Source organism: Chiloscyllium plagiosum, unplaced genomic scaffold (genome assembly GCF_037043375.1).
Source record: "Chiloscyllium plagiosum isolate Xiang-an unplaced genomic scaffold, Cpla_swu_hap1 HiC_scaffold_47, whole genome shotgun sequence".
Taxonomy (NCBI): Eukaryota; Metazoa; Chordata; class Chondrichthyes; order Orectolobiformes; family Hemiscylliidae; genus Chiloscyllium; species Chiloscyllium plagiosum.
The window spans coordinates 13,649,834-13,671,945 of NW_028270185.1; the positions used below are offsets into that span (position 1 = coordinate 13,649,834).

Here is a 22,112-nt window from a genome sequence, read left to right on the forward strand (position 1 = left end):
ATGCCAGATAAATGGGGATAATAAAATGGAGTAAATAGAAGAGAAAATAAATCAGTCCACCTGAGAACCGCTAGAGGGCAGTGAGACACTGCGGGTAGGTTCAGTCCTGGGACAGGAAATGAGCACGTGAATGCAAGAAGATCTTTAGTTCAGCTGCTGTCGGAGCAGAGAGTGCGAGAAAGTATGAAATGTGCTCACTGTTGGTGCTGATGGTCGAACAATGAGCTCAAATCAGGTAGCTTTGGATATCTCTTCGAAAAACCCACAAGATGACTTTGAGATCATACAGAGGGTTGGCGGAGGAACCTATGGGGAGGTGTACAAGGTAAGAATTCTCTCGGATGCAGGGCACCTGTCCGGATTATGTAGCGATCGCGTAGACTGAGGATGTTTGCAAGACCCATCATAGATCAATTGCAGAAAGAGCTTGGGCTGTGTAAGCTCAGTGATAAAGTTGCCAGTGTCTTGTGTGGCACATTTAAAACGATTGCACCGGAACTCTTACAGATACTCGATTTGAATCCTTTGGCTGGATTTCACTTTCACTATTGAGATACTTCCCATCTCTTGGCTCTTGTCTGCTGTCCGTATTCTAAACCCTCGATCAAGGCCCGTCCATCCATCATCTCCCCTAGCTAGCTCTCGATTACTGACACTGCTGTAAATTCTCATCCGAGTGTTTAAATCCCTCCCTGGTCCCATTCTCTCCAGATCCCCAACCATCTGAGATTTCTTGCACTCATCTAATTTTAAGCATTACTAATTTTAATTAGAGTCATAAAGACGCACAGCACGGAAACAGTCCCTTCGGTCCAACTCGTCTATGCCGACCAGATATCCGAACCTAATTTAGTCCCATTTGTCAGCACTTGCCCCATATCTCTCTAAACCCTATGGATATACCCATCCAGATTCAACCTTCATTGCCCTTTCAATGACCTGAGGTGTGGGCACTGAAGTATTTTCTCTAAACCTCTCAACCTGGTATCCTCCTGTTAAGACATCCTTTTAATCTGAATAAATTTGTGGACATGTCTAAATATGCCCTTATGTGATTCAGTGTCAAATGTTTGATTGATATTATGTCTGTGGAGCACTTTGTGATGTTTTCCTGTGTTAATGACATAACATAAATACAAGTTATTATTAATGCCTCATTCAGATTTACTGGAAGAGGTTTGATGTTTATGTTCGGATTTGTACCTGTTCAGGAATTCTCACTCACGTGGCCACCAAGATTAATACTTTTTATATCACAGTTTTATGTACATAATATTCACTAACCAGAGTTAGTCAAACAGCTCCTGTCAAAGCTGTGAAGGTTGCTACTATTGTCAACCCACTCTGAAGGGTGACCAGAGAGTGACTGTTCACTGCAATCAGACATCTTGTAGGGTTGGACTGAATGAGAATGAAATGGATGAATTTGACAAAATTCCGTGAAACCTGACTGAAAATGAGAAAACGTAGGATGGCCCAAGGCACCGGTGAGATTCATTACTCCTGGTTAAGGTATCATCAGACCCGAAGGTAGAATGCAGAATATGAGCGGCTGTGATGGAGGCATTTGGTATTGGGGCAAAAGCGGCGAAAGGGTAGGGAGGAGGGCATTGGGAAGAGAAAGAAGATTGAGGAAGAAAGGATAAGTTGCAAGGAGGCAGGGTGGAAGGAGGAGGAATAGATAGGTAAGAGAGGGAGAGCACAAATGGAGGACAGGTGGGGAAGGGAGGAAGAAGAGGGAGGGGTGGGGTAGTGGCTCAGCAACAAATTTCAAAATAGTCTTTTTGCATTTTCAGCCCTATTCACTTCCTCATTTAGTGAAGCAAGTGAAGGGTGAGGTGCAGGGCGGTGTGAACTTTTCAGTAATCGGCATGATCAGTGCCAGGTGCTACCTGTTTGAACTTGGCTGGTTCTGCTTCAGAATCTCTCTCACCTAACGCTAATTTTGCAGCATTAGTGGGGTTGTCAAATGGCCTTAGACTCCAGAGAGATCCTCTGAAAGTACACAGGATTGCAATGTCTAGTGATGGATCGTGAAATCAGTGTGCACTTGCCACTGTTCCTTCATTGCTGGGATCTGTGAATAAAACTAGATCCACCTGTTCCTTTAAACTCTTCCAAACCACTTCACTCACTTCCTTACTTCCTTCTTTCAAAGACCGTAAGATTCCACAAACATCAAAGATCTGTTTGTAGTGATGTTGGTTAAGCAATAAAAATTGGCTGAGACATCAGGGTGACTTCCCCAATACTTTTTTGAAATTGCCATGAGATCATTAATGACTAGCTGAGAGGGCAGATGGAGATTCCAGTTTAAAATGCCATTGTAACTCCAACAGGACATCACTCTCTCAGTACTATAATGGGAGTGTTAACTTTAATTACATACTCAACCTTCCTCCTTGGAGGCAAGATTGTTATCCCTGTACCAGACAGATACATCGGAAAGCACAGGTTTTCAAAAGGGAGTGAAAGAGTTGGTAAGGTTTCCAACTCTCCAGAACTGATCTAGAGTTTCCAGAAATTGAAGAATACCTTCCTGAGGAGAAAGGGAGATGGATACTTTTTGTTTCAAAAAGAAAGGTCTTTGAACACTTTTGCTTATTATTTTAAGGATATTGGAGATGTTTGATTGAGATTCAAGAATCTACCAATTGGTCATGGAAGAATCTATACCCCCACTGGCCATGGGAAGGCGCAGGGGTTGTCAATGTACATGATGGGGCATTATGGGGGGCAGATCAATTGGATGTATGTGATTAAACTCCAGAAATGCATCAAACTAAATTTGGCAACTTGAAACCTTCTTGGAAACATGTAGGGAGGTTTTGCTGCAAAGGCACTGGGGAGACCACACTTGGAATATTGACAAAGCTTTGGTCCACTTACTTGAGGGGCGTAGTTGTACTGGAGGCAGTTCAGAGGAGATTCACTAGATTGGTTCCAATGGTGAGAGGTTTGACTCATGATGAGGGATTGAAAAGTTTAGGCTGATACCTCTCTAGAGAGGTATATAAGATGCTAAACGGGATTGACAAATCAGACATGGAGACAGAGTATGTTTCTTCTTGTGGAGTAGTCTAGAATGGGAGATCGTAGTTTTAGGATAAGGGACAGCAGATTTTTTAAAAAAAAAGAGATGAGGAGAAATTGCTTCTCTCAAAGGCTTCTGAATCTGTAGGTTCAGTACCCCAGAGTGCAGTGGACGCCGGATCATTGAGTAAACCTGTGGAGGAGATGGCCAGATTTTTAATTAGTAATGGATTGAAGGGTTATGGAGAGTGAGCAAGAAAATGGAGTTGAGGCCGAGGATGGGATCGGTCATGATGATATTGAATGGCAGAGCAGGCACAAGGAGCTGAATAGGTTCCTTCTGCTCATAGTTTTTAGATGGCTGCCCAAGACGTCAGTGTATTGGCTGACCTCCAAACTGAGCACATTTTTCTTTCATTCCATTTGTTTTACAAAACTACCTGTACTTTCAAAATCATTTGAATCAATTCCAAAGGGAAGCAGATGTTGCAAAAACAAAATGTCTTGTTGATTTCCTTTTTACATTCAATTTCTAATCTTAGTCCTCAAATCACTTCACAAACAGCAATTCTGGGCTACTTAATGCTGAAAATGTTTGAGGGGCTAAATGACTGACTCCAGTTCCAATATTAATAGAGGCTAAATAACCAATTCCTGTGCTGAGAAACAATCTTGAGTAGCTGCCTGACCTAGATCTGTTGTGATGTAACAGAAGGGCTAAATGGCTATTCCTGCTCCTTAATAATAGGCTTCAAGTGACCCATACCTGTCGCTGTGCAGCAAGTTCAGGAGCTGGAAGAGTTTTTTTTTATTTTGAAATAAGTTGAAGGTACAGAATTGTGTCTTCCTTTTCTTATGATTGAAACTATTAATCAAAATGGCCTTAACCAAGTCATAAAAACAGTTTATAAATACAATACTGTAACCACAATTAAAGTTTCCCCTTTACGAACCATGGAGCCCTGTCCCCAGAGGCTGTTGCAGATACTGTTAAAGTGTAGAAGTGTTTCCTCTTGCTGGCTTAAGCAGCTTGCACTTTATCACTTCTGTCAAAAGCTGCAGAAGATTCCGGTAAAACCCTACTGAGGCTTCTCTTCAAACACGTGCAGGTGCCTTGTGAGAATTTTCTGCGAGGGTCTGAGCTGTCTTATTAATAAAATAATGGCAGATGAAGGAAAGCAGACTATAGAAGATTTTTAATGAGGTAATCTCTTTACCTTTTTCTTTACCTCATATTTCTCCCTGATCTATCAAAAGTGCCATGTCTGACTGGGATACAGCTTCAGGACAATGATGTAAGAAAGAGGAGCAGGGATAGGCCATTCAACTCTCCTAGACAGCTCCAATATTCAATGATGAGGCCAATCCTCAGCTTTAACACCATTTTCCTACACTAGTCCTGTGTCCCTTGATATTTCTAACATGTAGAAATCTATTAATCTTCGACTTGAACATGCTTAATGACTCTGAAGCACTGTGAGGCACAAAATTCCAGAGTCAACACCCTCTAAGTGAATAAATCCCTCTTTCTCTCTCCTCCTGGCAACAGTTCCTGGAATTCTGGATTTTATAGATCTTTGATGTTATTCTTAGGTGAATAAAAGGTTTTGTGCACTGATTTGAGGAAAGGTTATTATGTCTGGTGTAATGACCACTATTTATCCATTTAAAATTTTCAATGAGTTGATCATCGTTGTCTGTGGGAGCTTGCTGTGCACTAATTGGCGGCCATGTTTCCTACATAACCACAGTGACCAGACTTTGAAAGTACCTCATTGGCTGTAAGGCACTTTGTGACGTGCTGAGCTTGTGAAAGGTTCCACATAAATATAAATTTTGGAAATGGCACATGTGAAACTTAGACTAAGTTTGATAGAAATATTGTCAGATTGATAAGTTTGATTTGCAATGGTTGATATATGACTAGTGAAACTTATCAAGGTAATGGATGGAATGAGTTTTGTATCACAATTAACCCTGCTGTTAAAGAATAAAATTGAGGAAGCTACTTTATAATGCAATATTCTGAAATCTTCAGATGATATCAGTTCAAGGATACAAGAGGTTATCCTAGGTCCAAAAGCTCCCCATCAGTTCTGAAGTTGGGCCAAAAAAATGGCAAGCAAATGTTCCATTTTAGTTATACTGGGGTTGAATTTCTGCAGGTGTTCCTCTGATCTACTGTTGTAAATTTAATGGAAGATCTTTAGGAATTCCAGAGAAACGATAGAAATATCCCTATGGACTTAGATGCTACAGTGTAACTGGGCTCACCAGCATTTATGCTCATTACAAGCTACGGTCCCAATGCCACATAGCTACTAACATCCCTTTATTTCTCCTTTCCTTCAACCACCCAACATTTATCCTTTAAATATTGACAAGATCCCTACTTCAATCACTAATTCATTCCTCAGTCTCTCAATTATCTTTCTGCTCTCTGTATTAGATCTGAAAAAAATTAACCTTACATCAACGACCATCATTTAGGATGTTTCAATTATTGGAAAATCAGTATATTTTTTATCAACTCTGCCCCATTTTTTCATAACACTATCTTACTTTAGTTTTTCATAGATTATTTTATTGCCACAACATCCTCCCCATAGCATAAAACCCACAATTACAAGCAACATACATGAATTGAGTATCTCTACCTTAATAAAATAGTGACAATACCATTGCACTGCAGAGCCTCCCTTTATCCGGTCAAGTAATTAATTAGTTAATGTCCAAACTTGAAGTAAAGACTTCCTTGAATTGTGAGTTGAAGACTAGGAAAACTGGGAAGTTGTTCTGAAAATCAAGGCCAATAAATATGTTCTTCTATTTGGATTTCCTGAAGAAAACTTGAGTCCAGGTCAGGAAACTTCCCTCATGTTCCTTTAGAGATAAGAAGGGAGTCAGGTGATATTGTGCGGAGTGGCTTCAGATGATTGAGATTTGACATTGTTTAGGATTCTGATACTCAATAGGGATGGGACCAGGAGGAATATAATGCCTCTCTTCCAACACTTCATTCGAGCCCTCTGTTTTTAAGATGAGGTCTGTTGATTCCCCTGTTTCAGTGGCTCTCACCAGCCAGCAGAAACTTGGTTTTGAACCTGGATCTCTCAGCATTTCACACTTGCAGCCTTTCTTTTATAATCACCATTTCTTTAACTCTAGCTGAATCATTCCTCTTAAGCCTTAACTACTCTGTCTGACACATTCTTCCTTCTTCCTCCATCCTCACTATGTTCATACCCACTATCTCATCTCATACTCCAACTCCATACTTCCGAGGATATCAATCTATTAGAATCTTAATAGTAGCCGTATACCATTCAGTCCCTCAAACCTGTTCCGTCACTCCATTAGACTATGGATCATCTGTTTCTGATCCCCATTTACCTTTCTTGGTTCCATATCCCTCATACTTGACCTAACTTAAATAAAGCAGTCTTATATGTAACACTTTCAATTGACCCCTAATATGAACTTGCCATCATTTGTGGTGTGAATAAGTGCTTTCTACCTAAATCTCTATTTTTAAGAGTACTGCTCCTTATTCAGGGCTCTTTTAGGACACAGTAGGAACAGCAGCATATTTCTATTTAAAAGGTATTCTGAAGGGATAGAGAGGAATGTATAGAGGGAGGTTTTGCAATATTGGTTAAAGGAGGGATGATATGCCAGAGGGGTCATTAAATGAGGTTAAATATGAGGAACTGAGGAACAAATAAGGGGCAATCACATTGCTGGGAGTGTACTATGACTGGCATGGAAAGAATGACGGAAGACCAAATATGTTGGACATTTGTCTTTTCTAATTTAAATACTGTCTGAGATATTAATGCTTTTCTTATGTATTGTGGCTTTATGTTCAATATAGCAATGATAATTATCGGAGATATTGATGTCTCACTTACTCCAAATTAAAGGTTTACCTATGGGCATGTGTATGGCCCTTAGTTATACCTGTGGTCTTTTTGTGAGATGTATGGAACATTTCTTCTTCTAGGCCTACTCAAAATGCTAATAGAACTCTATTTCTGGTACCTTGATGCCTACATTGTTGCTACTTCTTGCTATCATCTGGGACTGGAAAAATTCCAGAGATTAGAAGGACAAGGGCAGCAGATATGTGAGAACACCACTCTCTGAATGTGCCCCTCTAAGCCACTCACCATTCTGACCTGGAAATATATCATCATTCCTTCACTGTTGCTGGGTCTCACAGCACAGAGGTGGAACGAGTGGAAAGTGTCAAGGTCCTGGGAGTGGTCATCCACAACAAGCTTTTTTGGACTTTTCATGTGGACGCACTGATTACAAAGCCCCAACAACGTCTCTTCTCCCTCAGGCAGCTGAGGAAATTTGGCATGACGGTGAATACCCTTGCCAACTTTTATAGGTGCGCCATCAAGAGCATTCTGTCTGGATGTATCACTACCTGGTATGGCAATTGTACCATTCAAGATTGGAGAAGGTTACAGAGAGTGGTGAACTCGGCCTGAACAATCACAAAAGCCAACCTCCCATCTATAGAATCCATCTTCTAGGCCCACTGTCAAGGAAAGGCCGCCAGTATTCTCAAAGATCCATCCCTCCCTGGCAATGTTTTTCCACAACCTCTACTATCAGGGAGAAGGTACAGTAGCCTGAACATACGCACCAGCCGGTTTCGAAACAGTTTCTACCCTACTGTTGTTAGAACAGTGAATGGACTCACAAACTCTTAACGTTTGCTTGTACCTGTGTTTTTGTTTTTGCTGCTGTTTACCTATTATTTACTTATCTATGCTATTTAACTCTGTGATCTGGCTGTATTGCTGGCAAGACAAAGCTTTTCACTGTGCCTCGGTACATGTGACAATAAATTCAATTCAATTCAATTCAAAATCCTGGAATTCCCTCCTTAAAGACACTGTGGGTCAACCCAGAGCAAGTGGCTGAAGCAGTTCATGAAGGCAAATCGTCACTGAAGTCACAGAGGCCAGTATCCCATCACCAAGTCATCCTTTATTTACATGTGCACAATATTTGCCACTGGTCCGACTTCCTCAGAGCCAGCTCTGAGTGAACAGAACTAGCTCTGAGCGAACAGAACCTCTGACCCTCCTGTTTATATCTATCAGCCAGAGCTCCCTTATTGGACCAGGTTAAGAGCCCCAAGCAGGGAACTCATATTCTAACATGCTGACCTGGTTACAATCACTACACTGCTCCCCTTTTAAGTCTGGGGAGGTAGGCCTGTTTTATTTTTTCTTGTGTCCTCTCTTGTGGAATCATTCTTTTCTTTAGGTGCTGAAGCCATCAAGGCAGCAACCTATGCCACCTCAGAGTCTGTGGTTTCTTTAATGTTGGATGGAGGGGGAAAACCCATGGGTTCCAACGGCCTTTCCGGTTCTCCTGAGGGACTGGCTGTGTTTTGCTCCTGCCCCTTTGCTAAGTAGCACCTTCACATGGTCCATGTTTAGGAACTCCTCACCTACCCGAACTTTGTACATCATGGGATTTGAGCTTAAGTCATGGGACTTGAGCTCACGTCAACCACTCGTCTTACCAATCCGTGGTTTTGGCACCAAACCTTGGCCCCTGAAGTAAACAGTCTCTCTCATATAGATGAGTCCTGTGTCCAGCAATGACATTCCTAATGCTGTTGCATCCTGTACATGTCCAATCATTTTGAGTGTGCGTTCACAATGACTACCAACATTTGAGCCCATGAAAGGGCCATCTGAATTGGCATGTAACCAAGTCCAGGGTTGACCCGCCATTCCCATGAATGTCAGGAAGCTGCTGGCAGTAATTTTTGTCCTTCTTGGCAATCTGGGCACTGCCCAACCAATGTGGCTTTGCTTGCATCCGATCTTGGTCACCAGACATACCGTCTTACCAACATCTGCACTTTAAACACCCTGGATGACCTGGTGGAGTTTAGCCAGCATCTGACAGTGACCTTTGCTCAGGATAATCACTCTTGCTCCCCATAATAAGTGCCATCCTCTATGGTGATCTGGTCTTGCTGGGTCCAGAAAGGGTTTAATTCTGGTTGTGATGGTCCTTTTGTTTCCCTCATCACCACCAGCTGTTTCAGTTTTGCCAGGACTGGATCTTCTTGCATTCACAGTCTAATATTTTCACCAGTAACCAGAAGTGTGTCCAGAAAATTCAAAACCATTCCAGAGTTTTTTATTGTCGGCACCGCCAGTAGTGTATCTGCTGGTGGTAGGTGGCTCAAGGCATCCACATTTGTTAATTGGTCTCCCGGACGATGTTCCAACTTGAAATTGTATGCGCTTAGAATGAGAGCTGAATTCAAACTGAAGTTATGGGCAGCATATCCTTGTCTTCTTTGAATAGCCCTAGCAGAGGTTTGTGATCAGTTACTATTACACGTTTATGCCATAAAGGTATTGGTATTTTTTTCACACTATAATGACCACCAAACCTTGCTTCTCTATCTGGGTGTATTTGTGCTCTGCATCAGCCAAAATCAGGGAAGCACATGCTAATGGATGTTCTCCTCCATCTGTGAGCCAACATTACCTCAATACCATATAGGAGGCATCACATGTCAACACCAGATCTTGCTTGGGATCAAAAGGGATCGGTTTCCTCCCACAGTCCAAAAATGTGCAGGTTAGGTGAATTGGCCATGCTAAATTGCCCGTAGTGTTAGGTGACGGGGTAAATGTAGGGGAATGGGTCTGGGTGGGTTGCGCTTCAGCGGGTCGGTGTGGACTTGTTGGGCCGACAGGCCTGTTTCCACACTATAAGTAATCTAATCTAATCTGTAAACACCTTAAACAATGGTAGTTGCTTCTTCACTTCTCTAAAGGCCAAGTCTTGGCTATGAGACCATTTCCAAGGCTGACCCTTTTTCAACAGCTGATGCAAAAGTGCCAGTATGGAGGCCAGGTTACATGTGAACTTTCCTTAATAATTCACCAGTCCAAGGGAAGATCTAAGATCCAGTCCAGACATGAGTACTGGGGCTATCTTTGATTGCACTCCCTTTATCTTCCAACAGGTGTAATTCAGTCTTGTTGACTCAGTAGCCCAAGTAGGTCACTGGGGTGCCTGGAACTCACATTTATTCCCTCCTAGTCAGGATGTGTTCTCTGTGAAGCTATGCAATTGCCTTCACTCAAGTGTTGTCCCCCAAGCTCAGTCAGCCTGACAGTGGTGTCCACTTCCATCAGCATACTCTGTAACTCATATGCTCCACTTGCTGCATTTTCTAATGACAAAGTTAGTTGTAGTGACTGTTTGACGTCCAGTGGGCTTCAGCTAGTGGGTACTTTTGATGGTTACATCATTAATCCTACTTTGGTCACTGAAATAACTGAACTCCACAGAGGCCAGTGTCCTATCACCAAGTCACCTTTTATTTATACCTGCGTAGTACTTGTTATGGAACCTCTGACAGCCATGGCTCTCTGCTTGGACCATATTAACAGCATGAATCAGGGACCTCGTCATAATCACTACAACCACCACCTTCTCAAGGGCAGCTAGGGACAGGCAGTTAATAAAAATGCTGGGCAGCCAGCGATGTCCAAATCCCACAAATGAATAGAACCATTAATAACTTTTGTTCCCAATTTCTATCCTTGTCTCATCTCTGACACTTCCTTTCCCTATTTGACTTTTTCTGTTTTATTTCTGAGGAAAGACTATCTATTAATATTCATTACAATCCCACTAACTGCCACAGCTACTTCAACCACACTCTTCTCACACCCTGTTTCCCATAAGGTGGGGAGGTGGTAGTATTATCACAAAACTAATAATCCAGAAACTCAGTTATTGTTCTGGCACCTTGTTTGAATCCTATGGTAGAATTTGCATTCAATAAACATCTGGAATTACAAATCTAATGATGACCATGAAACCATTGTCAAATGTTGGTAAAACCAATCTGGCCCAGGAAATGTAATCTGCTGTCCTTACCTGGCCTAGCCTAACCTAGCTGTGACTCCAGACCCACAGCAATGGGGTTGACTCTCAACTGCCCTCTGAAATGACCCAGCAAGCCACTCAGTTGGATCAATTGCTACAAAGTTTCAACAAAGAAATGTACTTTCCCCACAACATTGTGGGTCTACCTATAGCACGTGGACTGCAGTGGTTAACAGACAGCTCATCACCACCTTCTCAAGGGCAACTGGAGATGAATAATAAATACTGGCACAACCAAGTGACACCACATCCTACATGTGAATTTAAAAAAAACAAATCACCGTGTTTCTAATTAAAAGAGCAGTTTATAAGAATAGCTCATCGGGGTATTGCAACAACAACAAAAGTGAGGAAAAGGTAAGGAGACAGAGGAGGCTAAATTTAAATAGAATTGGAGGGGGAAATAAGGCACTCCATTCCTTGCAGTGCCCACTTCTCTCTGAAGGCATCAAGTATATTGCTAGGGAAGGCAGTCCTTTTTGTTTTTATCTTTTTTACTTTCCACGGATACTTTCATGCACCTCTGAATGCTTTTTCCACTAGCCAATCACTGATGTTTTGGAGAACTCAGTTACATTAATCAACTTGCTAGGATATGCTGTACTGTACCTTTGGGACAGGTGGGACTTGAATCTGGATCTTCTGGCTTGGTCACTGTGTCACAGAACCCCACCCTTTGATGTGTTACCTATTTAGTGATATTAATAGACACCTCTGTACAGATGAGATTTGAACTCAAACCTCATGGCTCAGAGGAAAGGACACTGTAAATGCACCACAAAAGCCCTCATTATTAATCAGCCTGTTCAAACATGTTATAACACATTCTGGGACAGGCAGGACTTGAACCCAGGCCTTCTGTCTCATACTATCACCGTGCCACTAGATCTCCTAGAACTCAGCTTTTGATAATTTCTAATCAATCTGCTCAGAGATGTTATTACAAACTTCTGCATCAGGTCAGAGTTAAACCCAAGACCTCCTATACTGTGCCACAAAATCCAGAGCTTGGCTCTCTTTTCTTTTTTATATCCAGAAGTGCTTTCACACACAATTAAATGACTTTTCTTCTACCGTCAAATCACCCATGTTTCCAATTAATGACCAATTTACACGCAAAACCCAGGAGGGGCAGTACAATGATAACCCAGCTTTCTAAAACATTTTTCTTTTATTATCCAGAAGTGTTTTCACGTGCACCTTTAACGCTGCTTTAAAAAAAAACACTCATGGGATGTAGGTGTCTCTGGCTCGGCCAACATTTATTACCCATCCCTAATTGCCCGGAGGGCAGTTAAGAATTAACCACCCATTGCTGTGGGTCAGGAGTCACAGGTAGGTCAGACCAGGCAAGGATGACAGATTTCCGTCCCTAAAGGACATTAGTGAATCAGGTTTTTCCTGACAATTATCAATGGATTCACAGTCATCACGAGACATTTAATTCTAGGTTCGTTATTGAATTCAAATTCCATGGTGGGATTTAAGCTGATTTCCCCAGAACATTAGCTCAGTTTATGGATTAATAGTCTAGCGATAATACCACTAGGCCATTGCCTCCACCAAATCACCCATGTTACTTTCCACCTTTATGCAGTACCACCAAATCACTGGTTTTCAACCAAATATCAATTTACCTGCAAAGCTCATCAGGGGCTTTGCAATTGTGAACACCGCATTCTCCCTTTTCTAAGGATACCTGGACATGGAAATAGCTGAGGTATAGGGGCAGACAGGTGGCAACTGTGACCCTTTACATTACCTGCTATCTGGACCTGTTAATGGCCAACTTGGCCAAGCCCAGGATCAAACCCAAAAGGAGGTCATTCAGCTTTCCTGCACCTGGATGCACAAAGTTCAGGAGCCTGGGGCTGAAGTGCAACCAAAAGCACAACAAAGGTTTTACAAAGAATTAAGAAGGATGTGCAACCAGCCACAACCAATATATAGATCATCCACACACTCCACAACACCATAGAATAAAACATTTGGCTACACAAGATTGCGTAGGACTGCAACACCCTCCACTTAGGTCCCCAATGGAAAGCAAGAGGACTCCCATGGATTGAGCTTTCTGGGGAGGACTCAGCTGTTTTTTATATTTCCAGAAGTGCTCTTACACAAAACTGAACATTTCTTTTCACATCAACAAATTACCAGTGATATCTTTTTATCTGTTAACTACTACCAACAAATGCCCGTGTTTTCCAACTGATTAATTTACATGCAAACCCCGTTAAGGGCAATGCAGATCCCTAAAGGTGAGGGAGAAATAGGGGGAGGGGGCTAAATCAAAATGGAGTTGGAAGAGGAGATAAAGCACTCTAGCACCCTGGGGTGCCCACCTGTCTCTAAAGGCATTGAGAGTATTGGTACACACCACATGCTCCCTCTCCAAAGACACCCAAGCAGGAACATAACTGTGGAAGAGGGTCAGACAGTTAGCAGAACCGAGGTCTTAAATACAAAGTCCACTGAGGCTACCTGCTCTCTGTCAACATTGGAGTTGTTGTAACTTACTCTTAAAGTGCTCTGCATTTCTAACACTGACACAAATCACCATTATTTTGCAGTCCTCTCTCACCGGAGAACAGTTGACAATGTGTCATTGTATAAAGGTGGAGGAAGTGACAGCTTCAGTCAGTTTGTTGCTGGTGTAAAAATCATTGGTAAATATTCTGAGGGACAGTAAAATTGTCATTCAGAAAGGCGTAGATTAATCAGGGACAATTACTGTATGCTGAAGGAAGCATATGTCTAGTTAACTTGATCACATTTCTTTAAGAGATGATGGAGAATGCTAAAAGGATAATACACGTAATGTGATTTATTTTGGTTTGAGAAAGGTACTGCATGACAGACTGGGAAATTAAATACCTGTGAGATCCAAGAGCAAGTGGCCTGTTGGATCAGGATTAGAAGCAAATAATGTTTAACAAGCATTCTTCTGACTGGGACTCTCACCAGTGGAGCTGGCCCTTTTCTTTTCACAATACATATCAATGATTTTGACATAAACGTAGACACATGCTTAAGAAATTGGATAATGATACAGTACTTACTTGTGTGAATGACAGTGAAGAAAACAAAACTGCAAACCACACGGAGATATCAATTGATGGTCATGAGCAGAAAATTGACAGACGATATTCAGTCTGGAGAAGTGTGAGGTCATGTATTTGGGGAAAACATAAATGGCAGAAAACAGAAAAGTGTTGAGGAACAGAAGGACCTTGGAGTGCTGAACCACATCCCTGAAGATAGCAGGACAGGTCGATAGATGATGAAGGTAATGTGCAGGACACTTTTCAGGGGTCACGATGTTATGTTAGAATTGTATAAAATGTTAGTTAGGCTATGTCTACAATACAGTACAGACCTTGTACAAGACAAAAAGAATGTGATTTCACTTAAGAGGGTGCAGAGGAGATTTATGAGGGTGGACTTGCCAGGAATGCGGTATTTTAGCTACGAGGAATGAATGGATAGGCTTTTTTGTAAGAACTGAGGAGGCTGAGGTGAGATTTTAAATGAGGATGTCTCTAATTATGAAATGCTTCCATTCAGTGTATAGGAAGAACCTATATCCATTCAGAGATCAAGACTAGGAAGAGTAGAAATATTTTTATTCATTCACTGGATGAGGGCTAAGCCAGCTTTTATTGCTCATCTCAGACAGCAGTTAAGAGTCAATATTGTTGTGGGTCTGGAGTCACTTGTAGGCCAGACTAAGTAAAGATGGAAGATTTCCTTCCCTAAAGGACATTCGTGAACAAGGTAAGTTTTTCTTAGAAGTTTTAATATAGGACTTTAGAAATCTTTTAATTTAAAGGAGTGGTGGATATCGAAACTCATTGATTGAAAGGATAACCGAGGCAGAAACCCTGGTTACATTTAAGGGATAATTGATATGCACTTGAAATAGAGTAAACCACACATCCCCAGACTATGTATTGGAAGACGGGATTTGATGAAACCAAGAGCTCTTTATTGACCAGCATAGATATGATCTGCCAAATAGCCTCCTTTGTGCTTTAGATTTTCTATATTTTTGTGTTTTGTTCAGTAATTGAGAGAAGTTTGAGGAACCTTTGGGTTACAATGCTCATTCACGGAATGGAGGAGAAAGTGAGGTCTGCAGATGCTGGAGATCAAAGTTGAAACTTTATTGCTGGAACAGCACAGCAGGTCAGGCAGCATCCAGGGAACAGGAGATTCGACGAATCGTCGAATCTCCTGTTCCCTGGATGCTGCCTGACCTGCTGTGCTGTTCCAGCAATAAAGTTTCAACTCATTCACGGAATGGTGTGAGTGATATTTGCAACCAATGGATAAGGGCAAAAGGAGTGAAGTGAGTTTCGACGATAAGATGCTGTCAGAACCGAGCCCCTATAAAAAGTCAGTGTGATTTGAAAATTCTCCAAAATGAGAAATCTCTACTCAGATTGACTGGTTCAGAAATGGAGTAATAATACATGACGTTGTGACAGGATTACTCAACTGAAACTCCTTGAGTAATGCCAGTTAGCTAGTCGTTACAGTGCAGAATTTCAATGCAGCCTTGTCAAATAGTTTCCCTGCAATTTAACAGGTTTTCTGATCATTTCCTTGTAGCATCCCCAACTAGTGACCCTGTGAGCTTTCTATTCATGAACCATTCCTTTTGATTGGAAAATACAGAAGTAGCTTCACTACTCATTAAAGGTGAGAAGAGGAAAGCCAGAGTTATAGACCAGGAGCCTAATTGATATTGTAGGGAAATTATTGGAGCCAGTAATAAGAGATTGTGAACAAGTTGAACATTTTCATCTGATCAGAAAAAGTTACCATGGATTTGTAAAGAGTAAGTTATCCCTAATGAACTTGATTTTCTTTTGAAGAAGTGAATATAGTAGTGTACAAGGGAATCTTTATGGATGTTATTTATACAGTCTTCCAGAAGGCATTTGATAAAGTCTCCTGTGAAAGATTGCTGGTTAAATGGAGAACCCAGCTCTTTTTCTTCACTTTTTTTTATTATCCAGAAGTTCATAGAATTCAACTGGTTTGGAAATTACCTGAGCAGCAGGTGACAGAGAGTTGGGATAAAGAGCAAAACTCTAATTGGAAAGTTGTGACTGATTCCAGTAGGACTTTATTCATTAGCAATAAGGAAAGAAGTAATATGACAGCTATAAAAGCTCTAGTTAGACCACACCCGGAGTACTGTGTTCAAAAGTAGGTACCACATCTGTAGGAGGATGTATTGGCCTTGAAGGGAGTGCAGTGTAGATTTACTGGAAATGATACTGGGACTCCATGTTTAATAGACTAATACCCAGAGATTAAATTGGGTAGCAAAGACTTCCAGAGATTTACAAGTGTTTTATAGTAAATCTGTAATTTAGCACAAACAACAGTTTCCTCTTTTCCCTGCCAGATCAACTCTACACTAATGATGAACCCCCCGGCTTTTTAAAAAAAAATCAATTTGTTCAGGTATGTTATGATACACTTCTGGAACAGGTGGGACCTGAACTTGGGCTTTCTACCCCTGAGGTAGGAACACCACTATTCTGCCACGAGAGTCCAGGTTGTACCTATGAAAAACGCACTACCACAGAGTCACACAGCATGGAAACAGATCTTTCGGTCTAACTAGTCCATGCTGACCAAGTTCCCAAACTAAACTATTCCACTTGCTTGCATTTGGCTCATATCCCTCTTAGCCTTTTCTTATCATGTACATACCCAAATTGATATTGTAGGGAAATTATTGGAGCCAGTAATACCCAAATGTCTTTTAAATGTTGTAACTGTACTTGTATTCATGACTTCCTCTAGCAGTTCATTCCAAACACGAACCACTCTGTGTGAAAAAGTTGCCCCTCGCCCTTTCTAAAACTTTTTCCTCTCCCCTTAAAAATATGCCCATAGTTTCGGATTCCCCCAAAGCCAAAGGAAAAGACCCTTGCTATTTACCTTAACTATGTCCCTCATGATTTTATAAACCTCTACGATCGCCCCTCAATCTCCTACACTCCAGTGTAAAAAATGCCCAGCCTATTTTTGTAACTCAAACCTTCCATTCCTTGTAAATCTTTTCTGAACCCTCTCTAACTTAATAATACCCTTATTATAGCAGGGCAACCAAATCAACAGTTTGACAAACTACAAATTGGAACAAATGATGAGAACTGCCCATTGGGCCAGTGTAAGAACCCAACTCTTGATGGTTTCTAATCAACCTGTTCAGAATTGTTACGACATGCCTCTAGAGAAGTTGGGTCTTGAAGATGGGTCTGCTCCAGCGTTCAATGCTGCTCTTAACCAACTCAGGAGCTGGTTTGATTGATCCTTAAAGGAATCTGCATTTTGAACATTGACACTCCAAGGGTTAAACTTTCTGGGAAGATTATGTAAATTAGGATTTAATTCCTAATCAAGAATGTTAAGGGATTACATTGGACATATGTCATAGACATCTCAACTGGCTCAACCAGTCCACATGGTATTTATACTCCAGCATTAGTCTTCCTTTTCTCGCCCAACTCTGTCAAGATTGTAAAAACTGAAAGAACTGCAGATGCTGGAAATCAGAAATAAAAACAGAAATTGTTGCAAAAACTCAGGCCAGGCAGCATCCGTAGAGAGAAATCAAAGTTAACATTTCAGGTTCAGCGACCCTTCCTCAGAATTGATGGTAGCTCGGAAAAAATTAATTTTTTTTATGCAGAAGATAGGGTGGGGGGAGGGGATAAGAAGTAAATGATGGATAGAGGTATAGCGCAAAGAGAGAGAGAAAAGAACAGTTGGACAGAAAAAGGAGTGGAAAAAGATCGGCCTGGGAGAATAAATAGCTACTAATGGGGATGTATAATAGCAGACCATGTGATAACAAAACCTTGTGTGTGTGGTGATGGTAGGGTAAGGACATGGAACAAGGTGCCTCAAGTCCTAAAATTGTTGAACTCGATACTGAGTCCAGAAGGCTGTAGAGTTCCCAAGCAGAAAATTTGGTGTTCTTCCAACTTGCACGGAGCTTTGCAGAAGCACTGCAGCAAGCCTGAGATAGGGATGGTGGCCAGGGAATGAGGTGGTGTGTTGAAGTGGTAGGCAACATTATGTCTGTCAACGTTATGTTTTATTCCCTTCTCCCTCATCTGCTTGTCTTGGTACGTAGGTAGAGATTACTTTCAGGGGTTTGATATCTAGGATCAGTGAACATGGAACTTGGCTTCTCAGAAGGAGCAAAATCAGAAAACATTTCTACATGCAAAGGTGAGAGAAACTTGGAAGTCTCTTCCACACATGCCAGTTAATGCAACGCAAATTGTTAATACAAAAACTGAGATTGAGAGGTTTTTGTTCACTGAAAGTATGAAAGATTATGGTACAAAGTAGGTATTTGGAGTAAGATTGCAGATCAACTATAGTCTCACTGACTGATAGAATAGGCTGGGGATAAATGACATCTTCATGTTCCTATATTCTTGCAAATTACTCTGTTCTCATGCCCATCACTCCAAGAATAAAATACTGAAAAAGGAGAGGGTGGAGTTGAGGGATACAGTAGATTAGAGAGAGAGAGAGTAGCTGTTTATTTATCATTTCCACCATATACAACTGCTACAGTAAAAACGAGACAGCGTTCCTCCAGGACTGAGGGTGCTACATGAACAGCACTAACTACACCATCGTACACGGCATAAAGCGCATAAGAAGTGCAAGACTTGCAAGTTACAGTGTAATAGAAGAATGATAAATAATAGACATATTTCTAGCAGCAATTCAAAGTCATGCAAAGAATTTCAGATGGGAAAGAGTCTGATTATACTGTGTTTAGGAGCCTGACAGCTTGGGGGATGAGACTATTGCACAGTCTGGACGTGAGAGACCGTATGCTCTGGTATCTTCTGCCAGATGGCAGGAGGGAGAAGAGTTTGGGTGAATGGTGTGTGGGGTCTTCCACAATGTTCTTAGCCTTTCGGATGCAGCGTGTGGTGTAAATGTCTGTAATGGAGGTAAGTGAGAGCCCAATGATCTTCTCAGGTGTCCTCACTATCCGTTGTAGGTTCTTAGTGATCCGAGACAGTGCAATTCCTGAACCAGGCAGAGATGCAGCAGCTCAGTATACTGTCAATGAACCCTGTGTAGAATGTGGTGAGGATTGGGGAGGAATGTTCATGGACTTAAGGGGTATGCAGAGAAGGTGGGTTAAATGATGTTTGGGGATAGCGAGAAAGTGGGTGGTTGGAGGGGAGAGGTGTAAGTTTAACGGATTATTTTCTTTGTTGAACCTTTCTTTTTCCTGAAAATTGTTAAATTGATTTTCAAATGTATATCTATACCACTGAAATTGCTAGCATTCGTTTTGAATTGTAGCTCCTGTCAGTAGGAATATCAATTTCCTTACATTAACCATCTTCTCTGGCACAGATGGGATACTCTTAGCTGGCGCTCTGCAATTAGTGTTGTGGTTTTCTCTCGGTCAATCACTGTTGTTTTGTCAGATTGGAAGTGCTGCTCTAGTTGCAGCCCATGCATTGCACTTGTGCACCTCATGAACAGGAAGTGTTATTTGCATAAAACCAGCAGAGAGGATAGTGCAAGTTTGCTATGCCCAAAACACAGCATTATTATTTGGCATAAAGCTTCACTGTGAAACCAATCAGTATCTCATCAAAGTCAGAACCCCAATTTAATGCCAGACAAGCCCTGAATTTTCATGTACAGTCTCACTCCCACTGAGACAAGTCGAACAGTTCGCTACTGCATGCACATGCAAGTGGATCATCAGCAGAATTGTAATCCTCTGTGATCTGTAACTTCATGGCTTGTGTAACCCTCACTCCACCATGACCACCGAGCAGGTGGTCAGCCCTGATTCAATGAGGCATGTAAGAGAGTATGTATGACACATCTAAATAAAATAAATATCCATCTGGTGAAGCTAAATAGAAACTGACTGAGCTAAGTGATCCTTTAACCAGCCCTGCCACATCCAATATTGCATAATAGTTGATGCTCAAACAATTAAGAGAAGAAAACATAGAGGTACTGTAATGGTAATGTCACTGGACTAGTAATACAGAGGCCCAGGCGAATCGTTCAAGTCCCACCATGGCAGCTGGTGGAATTTAAATTCCATCCACAAATCTGGAATTTATATCTCATCTCAGTGATGGTAACCAGGAAACTAACATTGATTCTTGTTAAAACCCTTCTTGTTCATAAATGTCTTTAGGGAAGGAAATCTAATATATCTACCTTATCTAATCTATATGTGCCTCCAAACCCATAGCAATGTTGTTAACTATTAAATTAACACTGAAATTGTCCAGCAAGCCACTGGGTTCTTGGGTAACCCATCAAAGTATTTTAAAAATTCTCAACAATGAGGGAGCCCAGTATGAGAGTGCAAAACAAAAGGCTGAAGTGTCAACAATCATCTTGGACAGAAATGTTAATTGGATGGTCCAGCTCAACATCCTATGAGGTCACCTGCATCACAGATGTAAAAGTCTTTAGTGAATTCATTTCAAGTCCACTTCAGTTTCTGGTTAATAGTAACTCCCAGGATGTTGATAGTAGGGTATTCAGTGATGACAGTGCCATTGAATATCAAAGGGTGATGATTAGATTCTGTCTTATTGGAAGTGGTCATTGCTTGGCACTTGTATGACATGGATATTGTTTGCTACTTGTCAGCTGAAATCTGGATATTATGTAGGTATTGCTGAATTCGTATATGAACTGCTTCAGTATCTGAGGAGTCATGAATGGTGTTGAACATTGTTTGCTGAAGGTTGCATATTATCACTTCTGACCTTATGATGGAGGGAAAGTCTTTGATGAAGCAGCAGAAGATAGTTGGGCCTAGGACATTATTCTGAAGAACTCCTGCATAGATGTCCTGGATCTAAGATGACTGAACTCCAACAACAACAGCCATCTTTCATGTGTTAGGTATGACTCCAGCCAGCAAATAATTTTCCTCCTGATTCCAACTGAAGCTAATTTTACTGAGGATCCTTGATGCCACACCCAGTCAAATATAGCATTGATGTCAAGGGCAGTCATTATTATTACACCTCTGGAATTCAACTCTTTTGTCCACTTGAGCCAAGGCTGCAATATGGATTGAATTGCATAATGGAATACTGTGATGCTGGAGATCTGTGGAGGAGGCTAAGATAGATCATCCAATTGGTACTTTTGGCTGAAGACTGTTGTAAATATGTCAGTCTTATCTTTTGCACCAATATGCTCGGCTCCACCAATATTTAGAATGGGGATATTTGCAGAACCTACTCCTCTAGTGAATTGTTTAATTGTTTACTGCTATTCACAACTGAATGTGGGAGGACTGCAGGGCTTAGATCTGATCCGTTGGTTGTGAAATTGCTTAACCCTGTCTATCACTTCTGCTTGGCATGGGAATAGTCTTGTTTTGTAGCTTCACCAGATTGATACCTCATTTTTAGGTATGCCTGATGCTGTTCCTACCATGCCTTTTTGTATTCTTCATTGAACTAGCTTGATAGTCATGGTAGCATGGAGGAATATGCAAGGTTAGGAGGTTGAAGATTATTTTAGAGTAGAGTTCTGCTATGCTGATGGTCCACAGCCCCTAATGGATGCCCAGTCTTGAGTTGCTAGATCTGTTCAAAACAGTAGTAATGCACACAAGGGGGAGGATAATCTCAATGTGAAGACTAGGCTTCATCTCCATAAAGACAGTGCAGTAGTCAGTCTTACCGATGCTGTCATGAACAGATACATTATGTGAGTTGTGTCTTTTAACACTGGCCAGCTCAGTCATTAATGATGCTGCAAAGCCACTCTTGATGGACATTGAACTCAGTCATTTAAAACATATGATGTACTCTTGTCACTCTCAGTGCCTCCTCTGAATGGTTTTCAGCATCATACCTCGGCCAAAGGGAGCAGTTCATGGTTATTAGCTGGAGGTTTCCTTGCGCATCTTTGACCACAGTATCAATATTGAGGACTCCAGGGGCAACTTCCTCCCTAACGTCACAGTGGAAAATTACAGCAGGCAAAGGACTGAAAGGTCGGAGTGGGAGCACGGTGGAGAATTAAACTGTGAGGGACAGGAAGCCAGGTATCATGCTTGCAAACTCAAT

At 41.4% G+C, this 22,112-nt stretch overlaps 1 protein-coding gene across 5 annotated transcripts in view; it reads left to right on the forward strand.

The window, feature by feature from the left end:
- Positions 1–134: 134 nt before the first annotated feature.
- The window catches only part of LOC122542857 (mitogen-activated protein kinase kinase kinase kinase 5-like), a 130,556-nt gene continuing 108,578 nt past the window's right edge, over positions 135–22,112 (forward strand). For 3 of the 5 annotated variants that reach the window (XM_043680955.2, XM_043680957.2, XM_087984049.1), the window contains exon 1: positions 135–325. In XM_043680955.2, the coding sequence (XP_043536890.2) occupies positions 221–325 (105 nt within the window). In that variant the 5' untranslated portion in view covers positions 135–220. The remainder of the gene's footprint in view (positions 326–22,112) is intronic. The other 2 variants (XM_043680954.2, XM_043680956.2) reach the window with 1 other exon arrangement.